This window comes from Oryzias latipes, chromosome 21 (assembly GCF_053564925.1).
Source record: "Oryzias latipes strain Hd-rR chromosome 21, Olatipes_Hd-rR_3.1".
In the NCBI taxonomy this organism is placed as follows: domain Eukaryota; kingdom Metazoa; phylum Chordata; class Actinopteri; order Beloniformes; family Adrianichthyidae; genus Oryzias; species Oryzias latipes.
This window is the reverse complement of record NC_136257.1, coordinates 5,264,142-5,286,111: the sequence shown is the minus strand read 5'-3', so window position 1 is coordinate 5,286,111 and position 21,970 is coordinate 5,264,142. Positions and strand designations below refer to the sequence as shown.

General features: G+C 40.5%; 1 protein-coding gene across 1 annotated transcript; it reads right to left on the bottom strand.

Moving 5' to 3' along the window:
- Positions 1-1,212: 1,212 nt before the first annotated feature.
- tbc1d8 (TBC1 domain family member 8) lies at positions 1,213-21,027 on the bottom strand. The gene is given in 21 exon segments (XM_011489241.4): positions 1,213-2,121; positions 2,462-2,571; positions 2,989-3,075; positions 3,165-3,230; positions 3,310-3,397; positions 3,399-3,575; positions 3,660-3,728; positions 4,274-4,372; positions 4,469-4,595; positions 4,708-4,993; positions 5,767-5,884; positions 6,003-6,217; positions 7,344-7,494; positions 7,571-7,720; positions 8,212-8,409; positions 9,001-9,208; positions 12,376-12,616; positions 12,804-13,032; positions 13,184-13,302; positions 13,395-13,505; positions 20,637-21,027. Coding segments are annotated over 21 exon segments (3,378 nt in total). The 5' UTR covers positions 20,764-21,027; the 3' UTR covers positions 1,213-1,719.
- Positions 21,028-21,970: the final 943 nt, after the last annotated feature.

Sequence of the window (21,970 nt, the reverse complement as noted above, 5' to 3'; positions counted from 1 at the left end):
TACTCTTCCCCTACTCATGGCTGATTACCTGGTTCAGGTGTGTCCAGCCAATTAGAACATGCCAGAGCAGGGTATGCTGGAAAACATGCAGGAATGCGGCCCTCAGTGCCCACCTCTGGTCTAGTGGGTCTAGATGAACCAATTCCCAATGTCAAAGTGCGTAGGATAGCACAAGGGTTATCTAAAACAAAAAAAAAGCATTAGTTCAAACTACCAGAGCTGCAAAAACACTAAAACCTGGAATGTTTATGTACAGTTTGGAGGTTTTTTTTCAATCATTTGTTTGAGTTTGGGGCTGCGTGTTCTCCCTGTGCATGTGTGGGTTTTCTCCAGACATTCCAGCTTCCTCCTACAGTCCAAGAACGTGCTTCATAGGTTGACTGGTATCTCTAACTTACGACAGAGTATTAAGACCAAAGAAAAAAATATCCAAGAATAAATTGTAAAGCTATGAGAAAAAAAGTCAAAAATACACTAGTCATAAAATTGAGACAAAAAAAATCTACATTTTACGAGAATAATACTACAAGAATAAAGCGTTTATGGTAATGCAATAAGGTTTATCAAAGGAACCCATCTGCCATGATGCATTGGACCTTTGCTACTATACTGCTTTCTCTGCTTTCAATGTTGAGTCAGCATTTCCTTATTTGTGGAAGCCATGCTAAAGTAACCACTTACAATGTCCTCTACTGTCCTCTACTCACTGTATCGACCTAAAACACGATTTTGCTTCTTTTTTGCTGCTGAGGCCTCTTGCATCATAAAATGACTTTAATTTAGTACATTTTCAACTTATAACTAATGAACCTAAAACTTTATCATCACAAAATATTGAATTTTTAATTTAATTCTCGTAAAATTTTGACTTTTTTCTCATCATTTTTTGAATTTATTCTCATATTTGTTCATTTTTGCGGTTGCCCCGATACTCCGTCATACTAACGGTTTATCCCACCTTCGCCTTACAGTAGCTGGGTTGGTTCCTGCGACCCTGGAAAGGGATTCAAAAAGTTCTAAAGCTACATTATGTTTGAGTTTTTCCTCAGTGGCTGTTTTCGGTATTACACTTTTAAGCATTTTTGACTTTAACACTTCCCCAAACCTAAGTAGTTTCTTTTAAAACCAAAAGCACTGCAACTGCTCTATACAAACCGCAAGATTTGAAGAACTGTTTAAAAAAAAAAGTTCTGGATATCATTCACTGGAGACTTTGCATATTAAAACATTTAATGGTAAAGAAATAGAAATAATACAAGAGATAGAAAATGAGCACTTCTCAGTCACACTCAGTAATGAATTCTAATAAGGCCTTTTTTTAAAGCACGTGTGAGGGGAAAGTTTTATAAACCAAAGGTTTATAACCTTTAACAATGTAAATAATTACAGTGTAAACATTTTAGTGAGGCTGATTAAAAACTGAGGATACTTGAGACAGCAGAGATCTTCGCTTGACTTCAATTTAATTTGGCATTGTTCCTGCATAAGTCAGCCATCCATTACATGGACCGTCACTGAAAACTGGATCAAACGTTTGGCTCAAAGGATTCCAGTGTGTCGTCAGTTCTAGGTCATGGCGTCCAGGTTCAGCTGCAGGAACACTTAACCTCGGTAAATGTGTCAGATCGCAATAAGGCCTTTTAGCCTATGCACCTGAACACAAGTTCACTCATATCAATTACAGGTTATGGGTTTACTCCTCTTTCACTTTGGCTTATTTCACTGGAGTCTCCTGGTCCTCTGCTGCAGCACGAGCAAACCGGCCCGCTGCTGGTACTGGTTCTCTTTGGCGGCTGTGATCTTGGCAGACAGATTGACCGGCTTCTCAAAGAAGCTCACCAGCGCCTGCTCAGTCAGGACTGATGCTAAGATCTGAGCGTAGCTAACCATCCAGTCCTCTTCTGCCTCCAAACCCCCATCACTACTGCCACCACCAAGTCCCGCTGGTTTTGGATCCTCTTCGCTGGTGACCTCTGACCTCAGGGATTCTCCGCGATGGCCCGCCTCACCGATCTGCAGGACGAGGCTGGTTACCTTGGCGATGGCCTGGAAGAGTTCATTCTCCTCTGGGTCAACATGGAACATGTAGGATAGGGTCTTACAGAACTGGATGAATTCTCTCTGTGTGGAAAAAAAAAAATCAACAAAAATTGGCAAAAAAATAATCATTTTTTACGTAGTGTTCCCTCAATCATCGCAGGGGTTATGTTCTAAAAGTAGCCTAAGGTAAACAAGGGATTTGTGTACACATTCTGTACAGGAGACACGGCACAAAGGAGATTTATTGACAAGGTCAACGAGATCCTATCAGAATACAGAACACAGTGCACTGTTAAAAAACAAGAAAAACATGCTTTGAAAAAATTCAGCGACACAGGGAGCCCGTGAAAAGTGAACCACAATGCGGCGAGGGATTGCTGTAGAGCAAAAACTCGTTATTTTTTTGGGTAAACCGTCTCACCTGATTCATCAGCGGCAAAGGCTTCTCCACGTCTTTCTCCTTCTCTTTGGCCAAATCCTGCAGCATCTGCTTCAGTTGTTCATGGTAACCTTTTGACTCATCTGCACTACCTGGGAAAAAAAAAGATTTTCTTAAGTCAGAAAAAAAGTATTTGATCATATTTAAATGTGAAGGTTTGGCCAAAGCTCAAAGAAAATTGCAGTTATTTCAGAGCATTTTTACATGCTTTTGTTTTTTTTTAAACAGCACTGTGTTCTGCATCCTGATTGGCTGTTGACCTCGTCAATCAATCTCCACGCTATGTCTCCCGCACAAATACGTTTAAATTGCCACATTTACACAAATCTTCAAATCTTTCTATGAAGGTTTATATTAATGTAAACTTTTGCTGATTTGAATTATTTTGCAGTTCAAAAATATCCAGCATTGGCCCATCCAGTCCAGAAGAGGGTGAAAATCCCCTACAATTTTAGAAAAAACCTGCCAAAGTGAAGGTTTGGCAAGCAGGTGAGTATAACAGGACCAACCAGAGGGCAGACTGACGTAGAGGGGTCTGTTTGTGGACAGCAGGGGGCTTTTCAGCACGGAGGGGTCGTCCTCATTCTCTGTCAGTGCTGCAGACAGAAACACAGGAAGTGTCGTTCAGCAGCTGCAGAGCTGACGGCCAATCAGAGAGAGTCTTTTTATAGTCAGAGTTAATGACCTGGAGGAATGTGAAGGCGGTACAGCAGCCTTATCTTCTCATTCAGGTCTTCACAGTAGAGAATGTCTTCAAAAATACATAAAAATGTCACGTTTAGGAGCTTTTTCTTATTCTTTGGACAAATAATTTTGTCGTTTCCACTCACCAAGCCAGCTGACAAAGTCCTTGAAGGTGACCAGGTTGTCCTGGTCCTGGTCCAGCAGGGTGAAGGTACGGTGGGCCAGCGTGTCGTTGGTTAGAGCTGGCTGGCCACGGAGCCAGCAGCCCGTACAGGCTTTTGAACTGGGGCCGGTCCAGCCGATACTGCCGCTCCACAAAAGTGCATCCGGGGTCGCTGTACTGCCACGCGGCTGCTTCCGCCGCTGCTGCAGAGCTGCTGTCGCCCCAGTATAGGCTGATGAAATGCTCTGTCTGGAGGAGAAGATGGCGGTTGATGAGCAGAGAAGATATAAAAGTGAGGAAGGATTGTAACAGGAAAGAAGGGTGAGTGAACACCTTAAAGAGGTCGTAAAGGTCAGACAGAGTCTCTGGAGAAATGTAGACTTCAGCTGCTGTCAGACGTAGCTAAAAACACAGAAGGAGAAACGGTTAGAAACTGGACAGTCGAGCCAAACATAAAAAAGAAATTAAAAAAATTAAAAATTCTGCTTTTTTTATCTTTTAGAACCACTTACTAACAGGTCACAACAGACTTCAACCTGAAACATATGTTTATGGCTAAACCTTTAACAACAAAATTATTCTAAACCAATTAAGAGAACAACTCAGCAGAAATTTCAATACGAGTTAAGCAGGCAGGGGTTGCTTTGCACCAACGGTTCTGCCTACAACTCAGAGGCAAGATTGTCCTCCTGCTGCTCTGCAGACACGGTGTCCTAGAAAACGATATTGGCAAAAAGCGGCATCATCCTAAATATGAGACCGCTGGGAACGCTTTTAAAGCAGATCAAAAGGAGATCGGAACTTTAAGAGGTTAAACAAGAAACGTGAATGCCACAGTCTACAAAGAAGCTCACTAACTTTCTCTGATAAAGAGAAGATCCTCGGCTTTTGCACATTTGTTACAGTCATGAATTTCTTTATATAGAGTGTTTTTTTTCTTCCCTTACTGTGTTTTCTTTGATGGTGTCCTCGTGTGCCTGCAACACCTGGATTCTGTGTAGACAGCGAAGACGCTCAATGTGGCGCACCGTCAGGTCTCCAAATTTCTGATTGGATACAAAAACAACAGTTCAGTTACAGGTTTCAATATTAAAAAAAAAAATGAGAAGACTCAAAACATCCCCCCTGTGCACGTTTCTTACCACAAAGGACTGGTTGATGAGGTCGGTGATGTTGACGACCCCAGCAGGGGGCTGATCTGTGTTGGAGGTGTTCTCTGCAGGTGAGGAGGTTGTAGGCGACTCTTCACTTCCAACCTGGTCCAGGAAACTAGAAGGTGCAGAAAAAGGAGATTTATTATGCTTTAACATAAAATATGAGATTTCTAATACAACCTTTAGCTTTTACACGATTCATGCCTCACAAAGTATCATTAAATGACCTGGTAAGAATCATGAGGGCCTGTCCGTCATCGCTGGACGCAGAGAGCTGCGCGGCGTTGGCCTCCAGCACAGCTAAACCCAGCTGAAAGATGGCTTTGATTCCCTGATAGAAGAAGCAGTCGACCACGCAGACGGCGCTTTGGAAGGGTAGGACGCTGAGGAAAAGCGTGAGGAACCAAGACAGGGAGACTGAGGACAGGGTGGAGAGGTCAGGCACTTGTTCAGCCAGCTCAGGGAGACGTTCCCTGATCAGCTCTTCAAACACAGACTGGTCCACCTGGGCTCCTGCAGAGGCAGAATAAAAAGCGCCGCCACTTAGCTTTGCTCAGAATTGATGGCAACTTAGACTATAAATTCTTTTATTAAGCCCAATATGGATTTAATTACAAGTCAAAATACAATATCTACAAAAGTGTAAATCCCAAAAGACAGTCTCTAGCTTCAGATTCTTTATCGCTTTGCTTCTTTTCAGCACTAGATGGCAGCAGACTCCAGATTTGATGTAGTTTAATGAGGTACATTTTCATGGTTTTGGCTCATTTTTTATGTTCATTATTCAAGTTGCTGGCAAAAGTGAGCAGGTGGGCAACCATTAGCGGCGTAACCTTCATATCATAGCTTTTACCAAAGTTCTACAACCAAATGAATCCAGAAATACATATTCATTTGTTTTACCTCAAACATAGAGGTTATCTCAAGTATTTTTCAGGATAAATATGTTGTCGCTTTGACTTCTTGGAAAGAAGGATGAAAAAAATTAATAATACCGGTACTCATTTTAAAAGCCACTGTTTACTTCTGATCTTTGATGCATGGCCAGGTCTCAAAACAAAATCCTGAGTATTTTTAAAAACGCCCACAAACATGCAGGGATAAACGGACAAGGAAATTGTTTCATGTGTGCTCTGCTTGTTAAAAGAATAAACAGCCTCACAAACACAGGAAATTAGACCTTAATATGTGGTGACCAGAAACAATCCTCTTTTTTTTTTCATTTATTGAAAATAAAAAAAAACAAGACCTTACACAATACAGCCGCAATTACAAAGGCTTCTCACCGATAACCCTGCGGTTGAAGTAATCAGGCAGCATCCTCTCACAAATGGCCACCAGCAGCCAGAAAGCTTCCTCTTCTTTGGCATAAAGCAGAAGCACTGATGCCAGGATGTTCATGGACTAGAGAAAAAGAAGAGAAACTCTTACAAAAAAGAAAAACATGAAATCAATGTTTGCATCTTTCATTTAGTACTGGTCTCCAGCTCTAAAAAGCAAGAGCAGGCGTTTTCTTCCTTACCTGACAGTATCCAATCCGTGGGTTGCGGTGGGCGTAGGCAGTGAGGACACGCCTGAGAGCGGCGATGCCGGTGGGGTTCTGGAAGGCTGGGTGGTCCGGTAGGGAGCGGTGCAGGTCCCGTTCAATCTCCTCAGTAGCCAGGTTGTTATGGCCCATCGACTTCTGCACCTGGCTGCTGTAGTAGCCCTGGTGGGACTCCAGGTCAGACGATGCGTCTGCACAGACCAAAAGAAGAACTCTCACGCCTAAAACTCTTCCGGCTGTCTGACCCCCTACTGTAGGTCGTGAAGCAAAAAACAGCGACAGTTGGGTTTCTAATGCTCGATGGTTATCCGAGATCAATTCCGTCTTTATGAAAAGATTCAGACAGAACGTTAGACAAAATTCAATGAGGAGACAATCTCATGATTAACGCTCCAAGCGCCCTCTGCAAAACGCGTTCAAGCGATCACTTCCAATGAAAGGTCTATGTAAACGTGCATACACACAAAGTTCAATAGCCATTTTCATAGAAAACCCACAGTCACTAAATGCACGTTGAAAGGTAAACCAGGTCGAACTTTGACCAACCAGGGACTTGGATTTGGTGGCGTCACTTTAAATTGACGTTAGTGCCAAACCTTTGTCAATTAACCATGAATTCTATGATACCAAGTCTTTCTATGACAGAACACAGCTGCAAAAGAAGATTTGAGAGATTTGCACTTCTTCAACATTTCCCACCAAGCCTCTTCCAACAGGTGGAAGACATGTGCTGGTAAACAGTAGAAAAAGCAGAAGAAGCCCATCGCTGCTTGTCCAGTGTCAACACCATAGGCTAAACATAAAAATGTGCTTTAAGGGCCTTCCAGAACGCACGTCACACGCTCAGAGTGAAAGCACCACCAGTTTTGTGTTTAGATACTTTGCTTTGTGGCTTCTTTTACATGAGGAACTGTCACCATGTTGAGGAAGTGGTCACAAACTAAAATAAACCATGAAACACTGACACAACAAACAGACGCAAGAGGATGTGACGCTTAACTACCGGCATTTCTCTAAGTCTAAATTCTGGACCACAGTTGGCACGTAAAATGTTTCCAGATGACCAACATTCTGAGAGCTAAAACAGTTTGCACACAGACGGCTTTAGACTAAAATCTAAACAAGTTTAATTGAAATTGTCAAAATTTGGCAAGGACCAACAGTCAACACCCATTTGTGCAGGTAAACAGCCAAAAATAAGTTGATTTATTCTTTGGTTACCCTTTAAAAAAAACACACAACTCCTGAATTAACAATAATTTTTCAATTTAAATACATTTTTCTTAAAAATGTTACTACAGTATGTTTTTTTTTTACCAGAGAGAGTCATCCACAGCTCCCCCCGTAGCGACTCTGGGATCCCCATGGCGACCAGCCTCTGGATCTTGTCTGTTCGAAACATGTGGACTCCGCGACCAAACTCTGTGAAATGATCCTCCCAGAGTCGCTGCTTCACCAGCTCCGTGTTCTGACACAAACACACGGATGGTGGCGTTTGAATGACCCAGAACAAAGCAACACAGAAGAACGGAGACTCTACTCACGTTGTTGCCATTGGTTCCCGGATGGGTTTGGTTGAAAGCCGTCATGAGAGCTTCACTATTTACGGTGTTACGCAGGACCTGCTCCTCTTTCTCCTCCTCATCGGAGCACCCAGTGTCATAATAGAAGGTGTAGTACGGTGTTGGAGAGCACTGAGACCATGTGGGGGGAAACATGATGCTCATTTTAACATTATTATATAATCTCCCCTCATAAACACATGTTTCTCGCACTAAGCAATATCTTCTGCGTGCCCATGCTTCTTTGAATATTACTCTGCATTTGTTTTGTGATGTTTAAAACTTTCCACATGTCTTTGTCATTGTCTTTTCCCCCTTGTCATCTCACTACGTTGTCAGGAAAGTCCTTAGCAACCGTTCCTAGTGTCGTTAGATACGTCGTTTCCCCATGTCATGTTGTTAGATCTTGTCGTTTGTCAGATTTGGCCAAAGTCGTCAGAAAAGTCGGTACGTACGGCCGATGAATTGTTTCCTGTACTTTGTCATTAGAGGTTTACTTAACGACACTAGCAACGGTTGCTAAGGACCTTCCTGACTTTAAAAAGCAGTAGCCTACATACAGATTGAAATCTCTTAAATTACGCCAACCCTACATGTTAAAATCCTGAAAGAATCTGTCTTACCGGGTTCCTCTTGCTATCATTGTTTCTGCGAAACACGGACAGTTTCCACTGCAGAGCTCGGAGCCTGGAGTTCATGCTCTCCACCAGCTCGTCCCTGTCCTGCAGGTCGATCAGCTGGAAGGCCTTTTTAGTCCGAACGCTTACGATTACCGGGTTGGGAAGGTGGGTGGTGCTCTCTGCCTTTTCTATGGACAAAACCTGAAGAAACAAATGATGCTGAAAAGAAGGAACTCCTTAGTTTTTTTGTTGCTTTTTTTCTTTCTATGCTGGGATTTTAGAGCGAAGATGGCTTTAAAACTCATCGTTCGGTTCTCTGTCCTTTCGGTCTGCTGTAGCCAGAGACTGGAAAGGTTTGTCTGTTGCTGTCTTTTCTCAGAAGGTCTTGCCTTTCCTCATTGTCACTCTTGTTTGTTTGTCACTAAGCCTGTACACAGTCGCTGCAACAACCGAATTTCCCAAGCTGGGATTAATAAAGTATCTTTATCTCTATGTTATCTTTTGCCAGACCCCAGCTAAAAATAAGAATATTGTTCTTTATCTGTCTTGCCTGGACAAATATAGGTTACTTTTTTTTTTTAATGTAAAAAAGATCTGGACCTAAAAGCGAAGGCACAAAAAATTCACTAAAATTAAGTTACTCTGCTTTTAAATATGCAGTATAATTACATTTCCGACCCATTTACAGTAAACACAGGATCAAGAACACATTTTTTTGTCACAGCGTCACTCTAAAAGGACCATTGAAATTAGAGTTTCTTGAACTTTCAATAAATCCCGGCAGTCGTGTACCTCTGAGAGGGGGATGAGGAGAGTGCAGCTGCCTTCCTCTCTGCTGCAGAAACACAGATAACTATCGGTGGTGTAGAGAGTCCCGGCTGTGTGGCAGCGGGCGTGCGGCGTCCACACGGAGCACGAGGCCAGCTCGTGGAGCTTCTCTGCACGAGGAAGCCGAAACAGAGCCAGGACGTACTCCCTCAAAGCCTGCTCCTCCAGGACCCTGGGGTGGAACAGAGCAGGTTCCAGCATCTTTAGTTCACATTTTCTTCACTTGTAACATCAGAGAACACTTTGGAAAGAATGTATTACAATATCGTTTTTTGTAATAATTGTCTGTTTACATGTTTCTAGTACAACAAGCAGCTGTGTTTTATGTTTCTTATCGTCTGTCTTACATGAATGCAACACACAGTTCTGGCAGGTCACTTCTTGTTTAGAAAAAGCTTTTTTTAATCACCGTCTCAGTCGTTGTGGTTTGTGTCCACTGCATTTTGACTTTTTATGTCTTCATCAAATTCAAAGAGCATCAAGTGAAAGAACGGTACATTTTATCGTTTATGTGACATAAAACCAGATGAGGACATGTAATCACACATTAAAGTTGGAGACTCTTGGGAAATTATGTGTTTTTTTTTATACATTTTGATATTCTACATGAAATTTCTGCTTCAAGATAATGGAGGGGAAACTTCATCCGCTGGTTGAACCTCTGAGGAACAGTGCGACCCTATGACGGTTCATGAGTGAGGTCAAGCCTTCACTCTTGACCCCCCGCTGTGTTCTATGGGAGATGCTCTGCGAATATGGGGTCTCGGGCCTCGTATTAAGGGCGTACAACCTAGGCAGAAGCCTGGTTCGCATCGCAGAAAGTCTAACCTGTTCCCAGAGCATGTGAAGCCTTGTATCATCGGTTCTGGTCATAATTTATACAAACAGATATTTTAGGAGCAGCCAGGGGCTGGAAGGAGTCTGGTTTGGGAACCGTATAATGTCATCATTGCTTTTTGCAGTTGATGTTGTTCTCTTGGCTTCATGGAGGCAGGACAGCATGGATTCAGTTCATAGTCGATGGCAGGAATAAGAATTAATAGTCGGGGGGGGGGGGCATTGTTCTTGACTGGAAAAAGTGGTTTGTTCTCTCTGGGTGGGTAAAGAGCTCCTGCCTCAAGTAGAGAAGTTTAAAGACCCACTCGGGTAAGAATAGTGTTGTTGGTTGTTTTTACATGTTTTGTGTCATTTTTCTCAAGACGAAAGACATTTATAAAGAAAATTAAAATTAAAAAAGCATTTCTGAGTATTTCTTTATTCACATCATTGTGTATCAGGAGCAGACACATCAATACAGTTGGAAAAAGCCTATAGCTGTAACTTAGAGAAAAGCTCTCTGCTTCGCTCCGTTCTGATGTATCCTCTAGTAGATGAATGTTCATCTTTGTTTTCCTCGTCTGAACTAGATCTGGCTCAAAACTGTACAGCTGGAAGGCTCCAATATTGTTTGTTGTGACGCTAATTTTAGATCTGAGTTGTGAGGGACTGTAAGCTAGCAGGAGAGCATGTAAACAGATTGATGATGGGAAATAAAGGATAGGCTTACTCTACGCCGACAGCCCCGCCCACAACTCTGAGGTGAATTTCTAATGAACTCCTGCTGCTCTGCAGAAACTATGTCCTAAAGAAATGACAGTTATTTTTTCAATTTTGGCTCAAAGTGGCATTATCATAATAAAAAGACCACTTGGAACAATTCTTAAATAGATCAAAAAAGGGGGACTTTAAGTATTTTTGTATTTTTAAGTATTTTTGGGTCTTGTTCAGCGAGTGAAGGGTAGAGAGTGTGAGATTGACAGGTGCAGCAGCCACAGTAACCCTGTGTCAGTCTGTAGTCATGAAGAAGGGGCCTAAGCTGGCAATTACCACGTAGAGGGCCTAAGGGCAGGGATGTCCAGTTTAGTTTGATCAGTTTAGAATCTTTCTATTGACTTGTGTGTGTTCATGATCCTTTTGATTTTATGTTTTACCCTACATTTATCCGCACAAAGCCCATCGAGACGACTGTTGTTGTTATTTTGGGCAATACAAATAAAATGGAGTTAAATTGAATTACTGGTCAATCTATGACATCACCAGTGGTCCTGAGCTCTGGGTCAAGCCCGGAACGTAAAGATCTCTGATATGAAAGGCTGACATGAGTTTCCGCCACAGAGTGGCTGGTCAGTCCCTTTGAGATTGGATGAGGAACTTGGTCACCCAGGAGCTGAAATGAATATATAAATATGTAACCTACATACGTACATACAGTAGGCCAATAAAAGCATTACAAATGAGATAATGATGGCTTCACTGCAATGACCAGGCCAAAATTATTCAGCAACAATAATAATGTGGACTGAGTTAATTTTAACAGCAGGGACTATTTGAATTTTTACTTCTTATTTGGACTTATGTGGCATACTTTTTGTAACATTTTGTGCTCCATAAAAGAACAGAAATAAAATGTAGAATTTAAACAAATGTGCTGAGAACATTTCTGGTTGTGTGCTAAAACACATCTATACTCTGTCACACTTTGTTTTGATGCATAAAAACTAGGCCTGCACAATATATCGCAAATTTATCGTTATCGCAATATCCAGCTCTGCAATAGGCATATCGCAAAAGACAGTGAAAATCGCAATAAATCGTAAACCTAAAATGTTTTAATACAACCTTAAGGCAGCTTCAAGCATTTAACGAATCAAATAAATCCCTTTATGCATTTGACCAATCAGATGGACGCCTTCACCTTGTTGACCAATTGGATGGAGGCCTATTATGTTAGATGATTGTCTCCTATGTCAACGAGGGTCATTTGGAGTGTAATTTTTAAACTGTTGCAATGAAATGGGAATGATGTTTTTGATTATGTTGTTATTTGTTTATATACCGCAAATTATACCGTTATTGCAATATTAATCTTAAATATCGCATATCGCGAGTTTTCCTCATATCGTGCAGCCCTAATAAAAACCCTTTTTACAGCATTAAGAAGATCATTACAGTTTGTAAGAACTAGGAAATGGGAAATTCTGTATCCTATTTTAATTTTTTGCAAATAAAAAATAATTAAGTGGTTTGGAATAATTAATTTAAATAATGAATGCTTTGTATTACAAAGGAATTGGAAGCGATGTGTTCTGAGTTGAGCAGCGTTTATTTGTCTTGACAGCAATCATTTCTTTATTAAATCCCTAAAAAAAATTAATACACTGTCAAAATAACAGAAAGTTTCCAGCAAGTTTTTCAAGCTACTTTAGAATTAAATAAAGTTATTTTGGGGGAATAATTTAGAATCCTGACTTGAAATGAGATGAATAAAAACACAAGTTGGAGTAAAGTTGCATTGCTGACCTCTTGGTGATGCGTGCCGGCTGCTGCAGGACTCGGTCCAGCTCCAAACCTTCGCTGTCCAGCAGCCGCCTCAGGGCAATGTCAGCCAGCTGACCTATGACCCCAAAAGTCTCGTCCAGGTTTAGGAACATGGAGAACTCCCTCTGCCGCACTCGAGTGCTGACCCGGATAGCTTCAGTCAATTTACCGGTGGAGACCCGCTCCAACCGTGTGACCTCCGCCCAAGGGATGACAAACTTCACTGAAGAAAACAACAAGAGGGACAAAACACATCTGTTTGTGTAAAAATCACACCAAATTAGGAGTAAAGATGAAGTTGAATTTGCAGCTTTTTTCCAGAGAAAATAAAAACAAAAGACATGTCAGAAGATGCTTAAATTAAAGGGACCTTTGCTTGAAAATAACGTCCCTCACTTTGGTGTACAGACCTTCCTTCCCCAGCAGGAAGGAATAGAACGCCATGTGGTTGGTGCTGAGGTAGAGGAATCCTTGGCGAGGCACGTGGGCCTTCCAGCAGCAGCAGGAGTAGTACGTCACCAGTTTCTCTGATGAAGGGAGACCAAAGTGCAGTTCAAACTTTCGGAGTGCTTCCCTAAACTTCTGGGGATCCTCTTCTTGAGCAGCCTGGCGGCCCCGAACCTCCTCTGCAATGAGGCCCTACAGAAGACGGAACCGATCAATCCATTTATAAAATGCTGCAAAAAAACGTTTTCTAATCCTCAAAGTAGGAAACAAAGTTTTTAGACGTTCAGAACAATCCCTGCTGGTACAGTTGCGTTTTTTAGTCGTGCTCTGGTGCATTTCGAACCTTGACTTTTCCTCTGACAAAGCTGGCAGCATCGTCCTTGTTCTCAAACACAGACAGAGAGTGCAGCAAATTATGGACCAGCCAATCCCAGTGCTTGTTCACCTCCTCTACAGCAGCCCCTGATGAACATAATGATGAGGACATTATGCCACATGGGGCAGCAAAACAGACATTTCTAGATCAACTTAAGACATTTGGTGCTTTATCATACCACTAGCAATGACCCAGCTAATTTGGGAGCCAGGAACCTGCAGAAGGATCCGGAAGGGAGTGATTCTGGCATTGGAGTCCAGCACTGTGTCGAGAGCCCCCACTAGAAGACCTGCAAAATAGAAAAAAACTAACTTTTTAAATGACAGCTACATTAACTCCTTCTGATAGCAATAAAAAACAGCTTTTATGCATTTTCTAGTGCAGCAGAAATAAAAAAAAAATGGAAATGCTATACTCCTTTATCTGTTAAGGATAAACATCGAAAGTAGCAAAAGTTACTGATTTATATTTCTGTTTGATTTTTTATTTTAAAGCAAATTCAAAATCAATTTCTGGGCGTCCGTGGGCGGTCAACTCCGGTTAGAAGATTTCCGTTTCGATTCCCGTCTCGATGGGATATCAGCCCATATGTCCAAGTGTCCTTGGGCAAGACACTGAACCCAACCTTACCTCTGGTGGAAGGTTGGCGCCAGTGTGTGACTGTGTGTGTGACTGTAAAGCACCTTGGGCCTTTGAGACGGGTTTAAAAGTGCTATACGAGTACAAGTACAGACTATTTACTACTTCAAAGAAATAGATTAAAAAGTGCAGACTCTATGGATGTCATGGAAAAGTTGCGTGTGCATGGTCCCATCAATGACGATCAAACTTGAACAGCTGATAAAGACACAGGACTACTTCAGAGTGAGTTTAACCTGGAATGAGTGCTGATTCAACTTGAATTTAATCATATTCTTATGTGTTGCAATAGTGGTCCCAGTGGTATTTTAATCATGATTAAGCTGTTTTTTAGCCAAACACCGGGCTGCTGTGCTGTCTGCCCCTGACTCTGGGTTGTGTGTGGTGCTGGGCCTCCTGCCTTTGCTGGAGCATTCAATGTACACTCTAAGAAGCACACATTCATTCAACCCACCTGTTTATTATGACCTGAAACTGTGTTGGTGAGGCATAGATATCAGATAAAAAAGTTATGAACCGGATAAAGATAAATCATGTAATGAAAATAGTTACGGTAATTCAGGGATGGGATTATATTAGTTTGCCTCCTTCCACTCCCTTTCAAGCAATCTTTGATTTAATGTCTAATTGTCCCAAGTTTCATACGTTTCATACGTCTTGAATGTAAAGCTGCTGATTGTATTGTTTTGTGCATTATTCTTGCTTTGATTGCTTGTGAGAGGTGCATTTTTTTTTCTTCAGCTGCATCTGAGGAAAGTAAAAACAAATACACTCAGCTCCGAGCAAAAAAACTTGCCAAAACAGGAAGTTTTGCCTTCTTTAAGGGTGCCACATATACAAGTGGATGCATTAAAAATACAGCAGAGCAGGGAGCTCGCCGCCTGCCGATTAGGCCTGCACAATACATTGCAATTTTATTGTTATAGCAATGTCAAGCTGTGCAAAATGCATATCGCAAAAGACAGCGAATAAATCCTTACCTTAAATATGCTAAAACAATCTTATGGCAGCTTGAAGTATTTAACGAAACAAACAAATCCATTTATGTATTTGACCAATCGAATGGACTCCTTTGCATTATAGACCAATCGGATGGAGCCCTTTTATGTCAGATGTTTGTCTCCTTTTGTAGGTGAGGGTCATTTGGAGTGTAATTTTTAAACTGTTGCAGTGAAATGGAAATGATGTTTTTGGTTGTTTTGCTATATGTTCATATACCACAAGTTATATCGTCATCGCAATATCAACCACTAATATCGCAAGTTTTCCTCATATCGTGCCGATAGTTCGTATGTATCAACTACAAGCTTTTTCAAACGGAATTTTTTCAACTGCTTACAATTCACAACGATTGAATTAAAAACATTACTCAGAAAATGCAGTTTTGGGGTATAATTTTACTTATACAAGTCCTCCATCATGAGAAAAATGCTCCAATAACATTAAAAATGCCAAAACACACTTTTCGTTGGAATGGGTCTTTAAAAAAATCAAACAAAATAATGTCCTGGCTTTTTTTTTTTTTTTCATTCCGTCTCTTACAGTTGAAATGTATATTTGATAAACGTTGCAGATCTCTGTCAGCTTGTAGGACACTTTGTGGAATCAGTGACTTTTATCTGTTTTCTCCAGCTGCAATCAGCTCAGAATGAACTTAAGCAATTTCCATTATCCCCCAGTGAAAGATAAAGCTCAAGTAAATAGAAGCAGAAAAGCAAAACTCAACAACTGAAGTTAAAAGACATCAAATAACCTAAACCAGAGAAGATCTGCTCCAAAGAGTTTTAAAATAAAAACCCAAACGCGCTTCTTGTCGGTGTGGAAACATTTCAGAGTGACAGATTTTTGGTTGTTGGACTGATTGGTTTCTCCAAGCTCCACGACTTTAGGAGGCCTTTGAGCTCATCAATAAGGAAGACTTTGACCGACATGGAAAAATAATGAGCTCAGCATGGACAAAATCATATAATAGCACGAAATAGACTGTCATCTCAAAGTCCATCTCCTTTTATATGCATGCAAGTAAAAGCGCAAAAGTTCTTTAGCAATCTCCTGTGATCCGAGAGCAATGACGCTTTATGTCTTAGGATTCAGTTTTTTAATATGGGTTACATTTAAGACGTCTTGGAGCCAAACTGAAAATCAAGGGAGAAGTTTTGGTCAAAAGGTTCTTTAGGCACACATACGTTTCCATAAGGTTTCAAAAAAATCCTCTCTTATCCACTGTTTTTCAAAATGTTTTTGCTGTTAGCTCCGTTGGTTCATATTAGTGACAGTGGGCTGACAGGGAAAAGAAAGCAGCCATAAAGGAGACTAAAGGTTGCAGCTGCACACAGGAACAAAGGTCTTAATGCTGCAGTCATATAATGAATACGGTTTCAACTGCATGATCATAATTCAAGTCAAATTTCACTATGAAATGTTAAAACTACAAAAAAAACAATATTAATAATCTGAAAATTTAGCAACTTCCAGGTGAAAACTACCTAACTTTAAGATAAAAAGAGAAAGCTGCGTTCACACCACCCTCCGGGACGCGTTTAAGCAGCAACTTTCAATGAAAAGTCTATAAAAACGCTTGTACGCGCATTTCGGGCTTCCGCATTGCATCACAACGCAAGTTTTTAACAACCATTTTGGGGCTCTACATGCAAAAACGTGCGTCCATTGAATGTGCGTTGAAAGTTAAACCAGCTGGAACTTTGACCAATCAGGGGTTCGGATTTGGTAGCGATGTAGGAATGGCGTCCCTTTTTATTCACTAAAGGGCCAACCGTTTGTAAATTGATCACGGGGGAGAAGTTAACAGTTGCGGTTTGTGCCCTGCTGGAATTCTGGAAGTCTTTAATGTATCGGAATAGAGCTGTGGGGAAAAACAGCCTGAAACAGGATTCATGAGATTTGCACCGCTTGGACAGTTTGCACCAAGCCTCTTCCAACTGTAGGTGGTGCTAATAAACAGTAGAAAAAGAAGAAGAAGCCCCTTCCTGCTTGTCCCGTGTGAACACTACGGCCTTCCGTTCAAGGACGTGCGTTTAGTGTAGCTAAAGAGTTAGAAATTGTGGTTAAGCTGCAGTCTCACTTCCTATTCTGAAAAATGACAGTGAAGTGTCATAATTAGCATCTGTAAAGTCGCTCAAACTAGAGGACAGCAGAGGCTCTTTGAGATAGCGATTCAAGCTAGATTTCAGCTCGGCTCAAGTCAACTGGAAAAACTGCACCAAATGAAAACAGATTTTTGAAAGGTACAACTGGTCAAGTTGTGAAATTTTTTTTTATTATTGGTATTTTTTTATGTAGTGTTTTATGCACCGTAATGAAACCACATTTGTCAATACCTGCATTAGAAAATCCCCCAGCAGGTAGGGAGGTTTAAAGTTTCTTCTAGCAGGATCGTCTGCCTCTCTGCCAAGAAGAAACCACTTCTGAAGACTCAAAGTCAACCTGCTCGACGTTGCAAACCCGGCAGCCTGGCAACACAGAACCATCCGTCACCGTCAGACTTTCTCTGGTAACCTTTCCTCCAAAAAAACCGTCTTGATCCATTAGTCTGCAAATGTTAGAACACTGAAAAGGAACAGAAATAAACATCTGAAAGCCCCTACAGGTAATTTATCTAATGGTTAATTATGATCGAAATGTTGAAAAAGATTTGATGCCAAAAAACGTGTCATCATCATTTTAATGGTGTAATAAAATATTGTTTTTTGGCACAAAATCGTATTTATGTTCCTGTTTTCTTATAAACAACCTCAGAAAGACATGATATGTCTTGAATCCTTTTACACACGTGTTTTTTCATTGGCATCTCGACCACAGATCTGAACTGGTTTGAATCCTATTTATCAAGGCAAACCTTTTTTTTTCTTTAAATCCCTGCAAGAGGAAATCCAACTCTCCCACCTGCAATCCCAGCTGGTGTTCCACATGGCTCTGTTCTCAGACCCCTTTATTTCTACAACCTAAACCAGGTTTGTGAGCTCCATCACTCACTAACATGTTTTTTCTTACAGTTTCTTTGCCGATGACGAACATCTTTTAGTTTTTTATTTATTTTTAACCAAAAGGGAGCCGGTTTAGCTCGTGCTGGTTTGCGGCGCCTTCCGTCCGTGAAACCAGGGTTCGACTCCGGGCTGCTCCCTGTTCCCTTCTCTACCCCTGTGCCGGTTCCAAGCCCGGTTTGAGAAGGTTGCGTCAGGAAGGGCATCCGGCGTAAAACATTGCCAAATTTACCATGCGACTTGTTCGCTGTGGCGACCCCTGATGGGAGAAGCCGAAAGAGGAAGAAGAAGATTTATTTTTAACCAAAACAAACGATCATTTTGCACCTTGGCCTGTTTCAGACATCTGTAGCTCGATGACAGATATCTCTGTTATCAAGGAAGAGAATCTTTAGACCACACACCCTAAATATCAACTTCAGACCTACAGTGATCTGTCGCACAGATTATGTAATAAATCAATAATTCATCAATGAAAATACTATAGGAATTTGATTTCATGCTAAACAGGAAAATCTAAAAAACAAATATATTCAAGCTAAAGTGACAGAGTTGTGTTTCCTGGAGGTTTTTACTTATTTAAAGCTTTGGTGCTTAACAGATAATAACCAAAGAAAACAATAAGTTAATTTTCCCTGATGATATTGTGTTAATTGACAACTTCACTGTATCTCAAAGAAACATTTCATGTTGAATGCCATTACCCTGACACCCCACCACCCACCACCACCACTCCTGCTATGACAACAGTGGGAACAAACACTCAGAACAAACTGTAGCAAGGATTCTCCTGCTCTGCTGCTGCATGAGAACAGCCCTGAGCTGCTTTCTCCACCAGAAGGTGGAACAGAACATGAAAACCAGAGAACGGGATTGTTCAGCGGATTTTTCAGATAACTTCAGCCATCACTACTGTGCGCACAAAGGCAGAAATGGACATGCAATCATGCCACATTAGCCAAAACGTGCACTTATATAATGGATGATGGCAGCAGATAGCAAATCTTCACATCTTCTTCAACTGTAACCCCATCTAACAACAGAAATCCTTAAATGTGGTCAAATTAAAAATATATTTTGTTAAGAAAAATTCAAAAAAATGGTATCACTCCAACAAAGGGAGTGATAACATGTCTGCCCTAAAAGTGTTCACATCATTTATACCCATGTCCCACGTTGCACTGTCTTGTTTAAAAACAAGACAATGAGGAAATCAGTTAGAGGAAGCAGCCAAACAAGCTTCATTGTTACTCACAGCAGTGGGAATCAGTCAACCAGACCACGGCTGCAACAAACAGACACCTTTGCATGTTCTTTAAGAAAATAGAGGGACGGAACCTGTTTTTGTTTGTTTGTTTGTTAGGGAACTAATGTTTAGCCAACTTCTATTCCTGATCAACCACCATCGATCGGTGGCGTTTCCCTTAAAAAATAGTAAACAAGTCCAGCAATGAGACTTGTAATGGTTTATTATTATTTTTATTATTATTTTTAGTAATTAGGTGTCCCCCCCCCATTTTTCTCTGTATTTTTACATAAGTAAAAATCCAAACTTTACTTTTAACTTCTAAGGTAATTTTTTTTACAACTTCTGGAATAAAAACAAACAGCATTTAATTTATTTATGTGGGCTTACACGGACGCTATATCATTTTCTTATTCCATTTTCTTTTAAATTCAGCCTCTTGTAGGATAAATAATATTTCTAATGTGACTTATGGTGATTGACAGATCACCAACCTGCGACAGGCCGGCGACCCGTCCAGGGTGAACCCCGCCTTTCTGGTAGCCCCACCTGAAAAGGATCCAGCAGGTGGAGCAAACGGACGGTTTGACCAACGAATGGAACGCCAGCATAATACGTTTTTTTATTATTTGTGTCAAAGTTGTATGAAGGAGTAGGCGTTAATAAGCTACAGCTTCTTCAAGTGTGTTATCTTCTTCAGTTCTGTCAAATGAAGACTCTTTTTATTCCCTTAACTGAAAAGGATTGCATGAATGATTATTGGTATCAGTGAGGGGATGGATTTATCTGTTATTTTTATATGTAAGAAATAAACTAAACCAAAATACTTCTGTTCCTTTGTAAAAACACATCAAACTCAGCTACAAATTTGACAATTAAGCAACAATCCATGATATTAATGCCTTCATGTATTACATGATAATAATGATTAAGTAAAAAAAAAAAAAACACGATAAACAAAAGTTTCAGCCACTTGAGCGTAAACCTTTGCACGTTTGTAGATCTATGTGTTCGAAAACTAATATACTACATTAATTTTGAAATGTAAAAACGAAAAACAAGTCTTACTTTTTTAAACCATTGCTCATTACAGTCAGATTGTGATAAAAATCAAAAAGTGCTGCAAACAAATCTTTACATAATCTAGTTTGGGTTTAGATCAGTGACGTCACAGTCTTCTGTGGATCTGAAGGACCTCAAAAACTTGCATATTTAAAAAAAATACAATAGAATTTGTGAGTACTTTCCCCTTCAAGCACATATGAATTTATTATAATTGTGTTACATGCTCGAGAGTTTCACTTCCCACTTTTTTTTTTTTTTTTCAAACTAGTTGTTTAGACCTAAATTATATTTTCTAGCTCAGGTATGCAGTGAATTAAATATTTTGGGTTGATCCTGCATATTATCTGCAGCTATCTTTCTTGTGTTTCCAGTTTGGTGGTTTCCCCCCCAACAGCTGATGTCTCTCACCAACATGCTGGCGCGCGCGCGCCTGTTGTTCTAATGTCACAGACACCATTGAGCCGTTTACCTGTGATCCTGCTCGTAGCCTCTCCGTGGCCTCTCCTCCTCTGCAGGACGAAGAAGTCGTTGCTCCTCTCCGTCACCCAAAGCTTTAGAGCATTTTTCAGCAGGACTTCCTCCGGGTTCAGCCACATTTTCTTCTTTCTTCCAGCTGTGGGAGGGAGGGAGGGACCGGCGGCTGCCCTCTGTACGTGTCGAGCCGTGGAAGCGTCTCCGCCTGTCCTCCTCCGGGTCCCGGGCCGACCTGGTCGACTCTACAGCGGTGGGTTTTCTGGTTTTTCCATGCTTATCCGGCCCCCGTTTCCTGAAGCAGGCTTCGGACTTCCCCTTCACGTCCGCTGTTTGGAGGAAAACGCGTCTGATTTACAGCAGCTGAACACACCACACAAAGATCGTCTAGACAAACGGAGCTCCGCTCTGGAGCTGAATTGAGGAGTTACTATTTTGTAAACCACTTGAAGAAAAATAAAATAAATAAATATTATGTATTACCTTGCTCACATATTTCTTTTCTTAATTTTTATCACTTTCATTTTTACATGAAATTCATCCATAAGCTTCTCCTGTTCAACAGGAATACTATATCACATCCAATCATTTATTTATAATTTTGTAGCTGACGCACATTTTTTTTAGTGTCAAAAGTTGACGTAGAATTAGGCAAATACAAATATTTGTTTTTTATTTTATTTATTTCTCTCAGTTATGTACTTATTTTTTATTTTAAAAAGAATTAAGTTTATGTGTGTTATTTATGTAAATTCAGATTTAGAATTGTTAATAAAAACGTATTATTTCTATGATTAGTCTTCCTTATGTTAGGTAATAAAATGCATTTATAGCTGCAAGGATACAGTCTGATTCTATGCGCATTAAAGTAGATGTGATGTTTGTTTTCTAAACCATTTTTCTTAAAAAAAGAATTCTAATTTAACTGCATATAATATCAAATTAATCCTCTCTGAGTCTTAAAAAATTACAGATCTTGATTTTTTTTTTCCAATTAAAATAACTTTATTTTAAAGAGTTGAAAGGTCTGTGTAAAAAGAAACTCAGAGTGAGAGCTCTGTCACTGAATCTCCTCTATTTTCTTCCAGGTTTCGTCAGCTTACACTTCCGCTTCCAAATCTTTTTTTTTTTTTTTACTTTCCATTTTACTCTTGAATTTAAAATCTTAGACTCGTTTGGGGGGGATCATCAATTTTAAGTGTGACGTATGCGGTTGTTCGTCCTGACTCATCAATATTACATTAAGTAAAACGTTGATCATCAAAACTTTTAAAAAATAAAAATAAGATTTGGTTTCTGTTTACCGGCTCAAAATTTTCAATTTAAACCAAA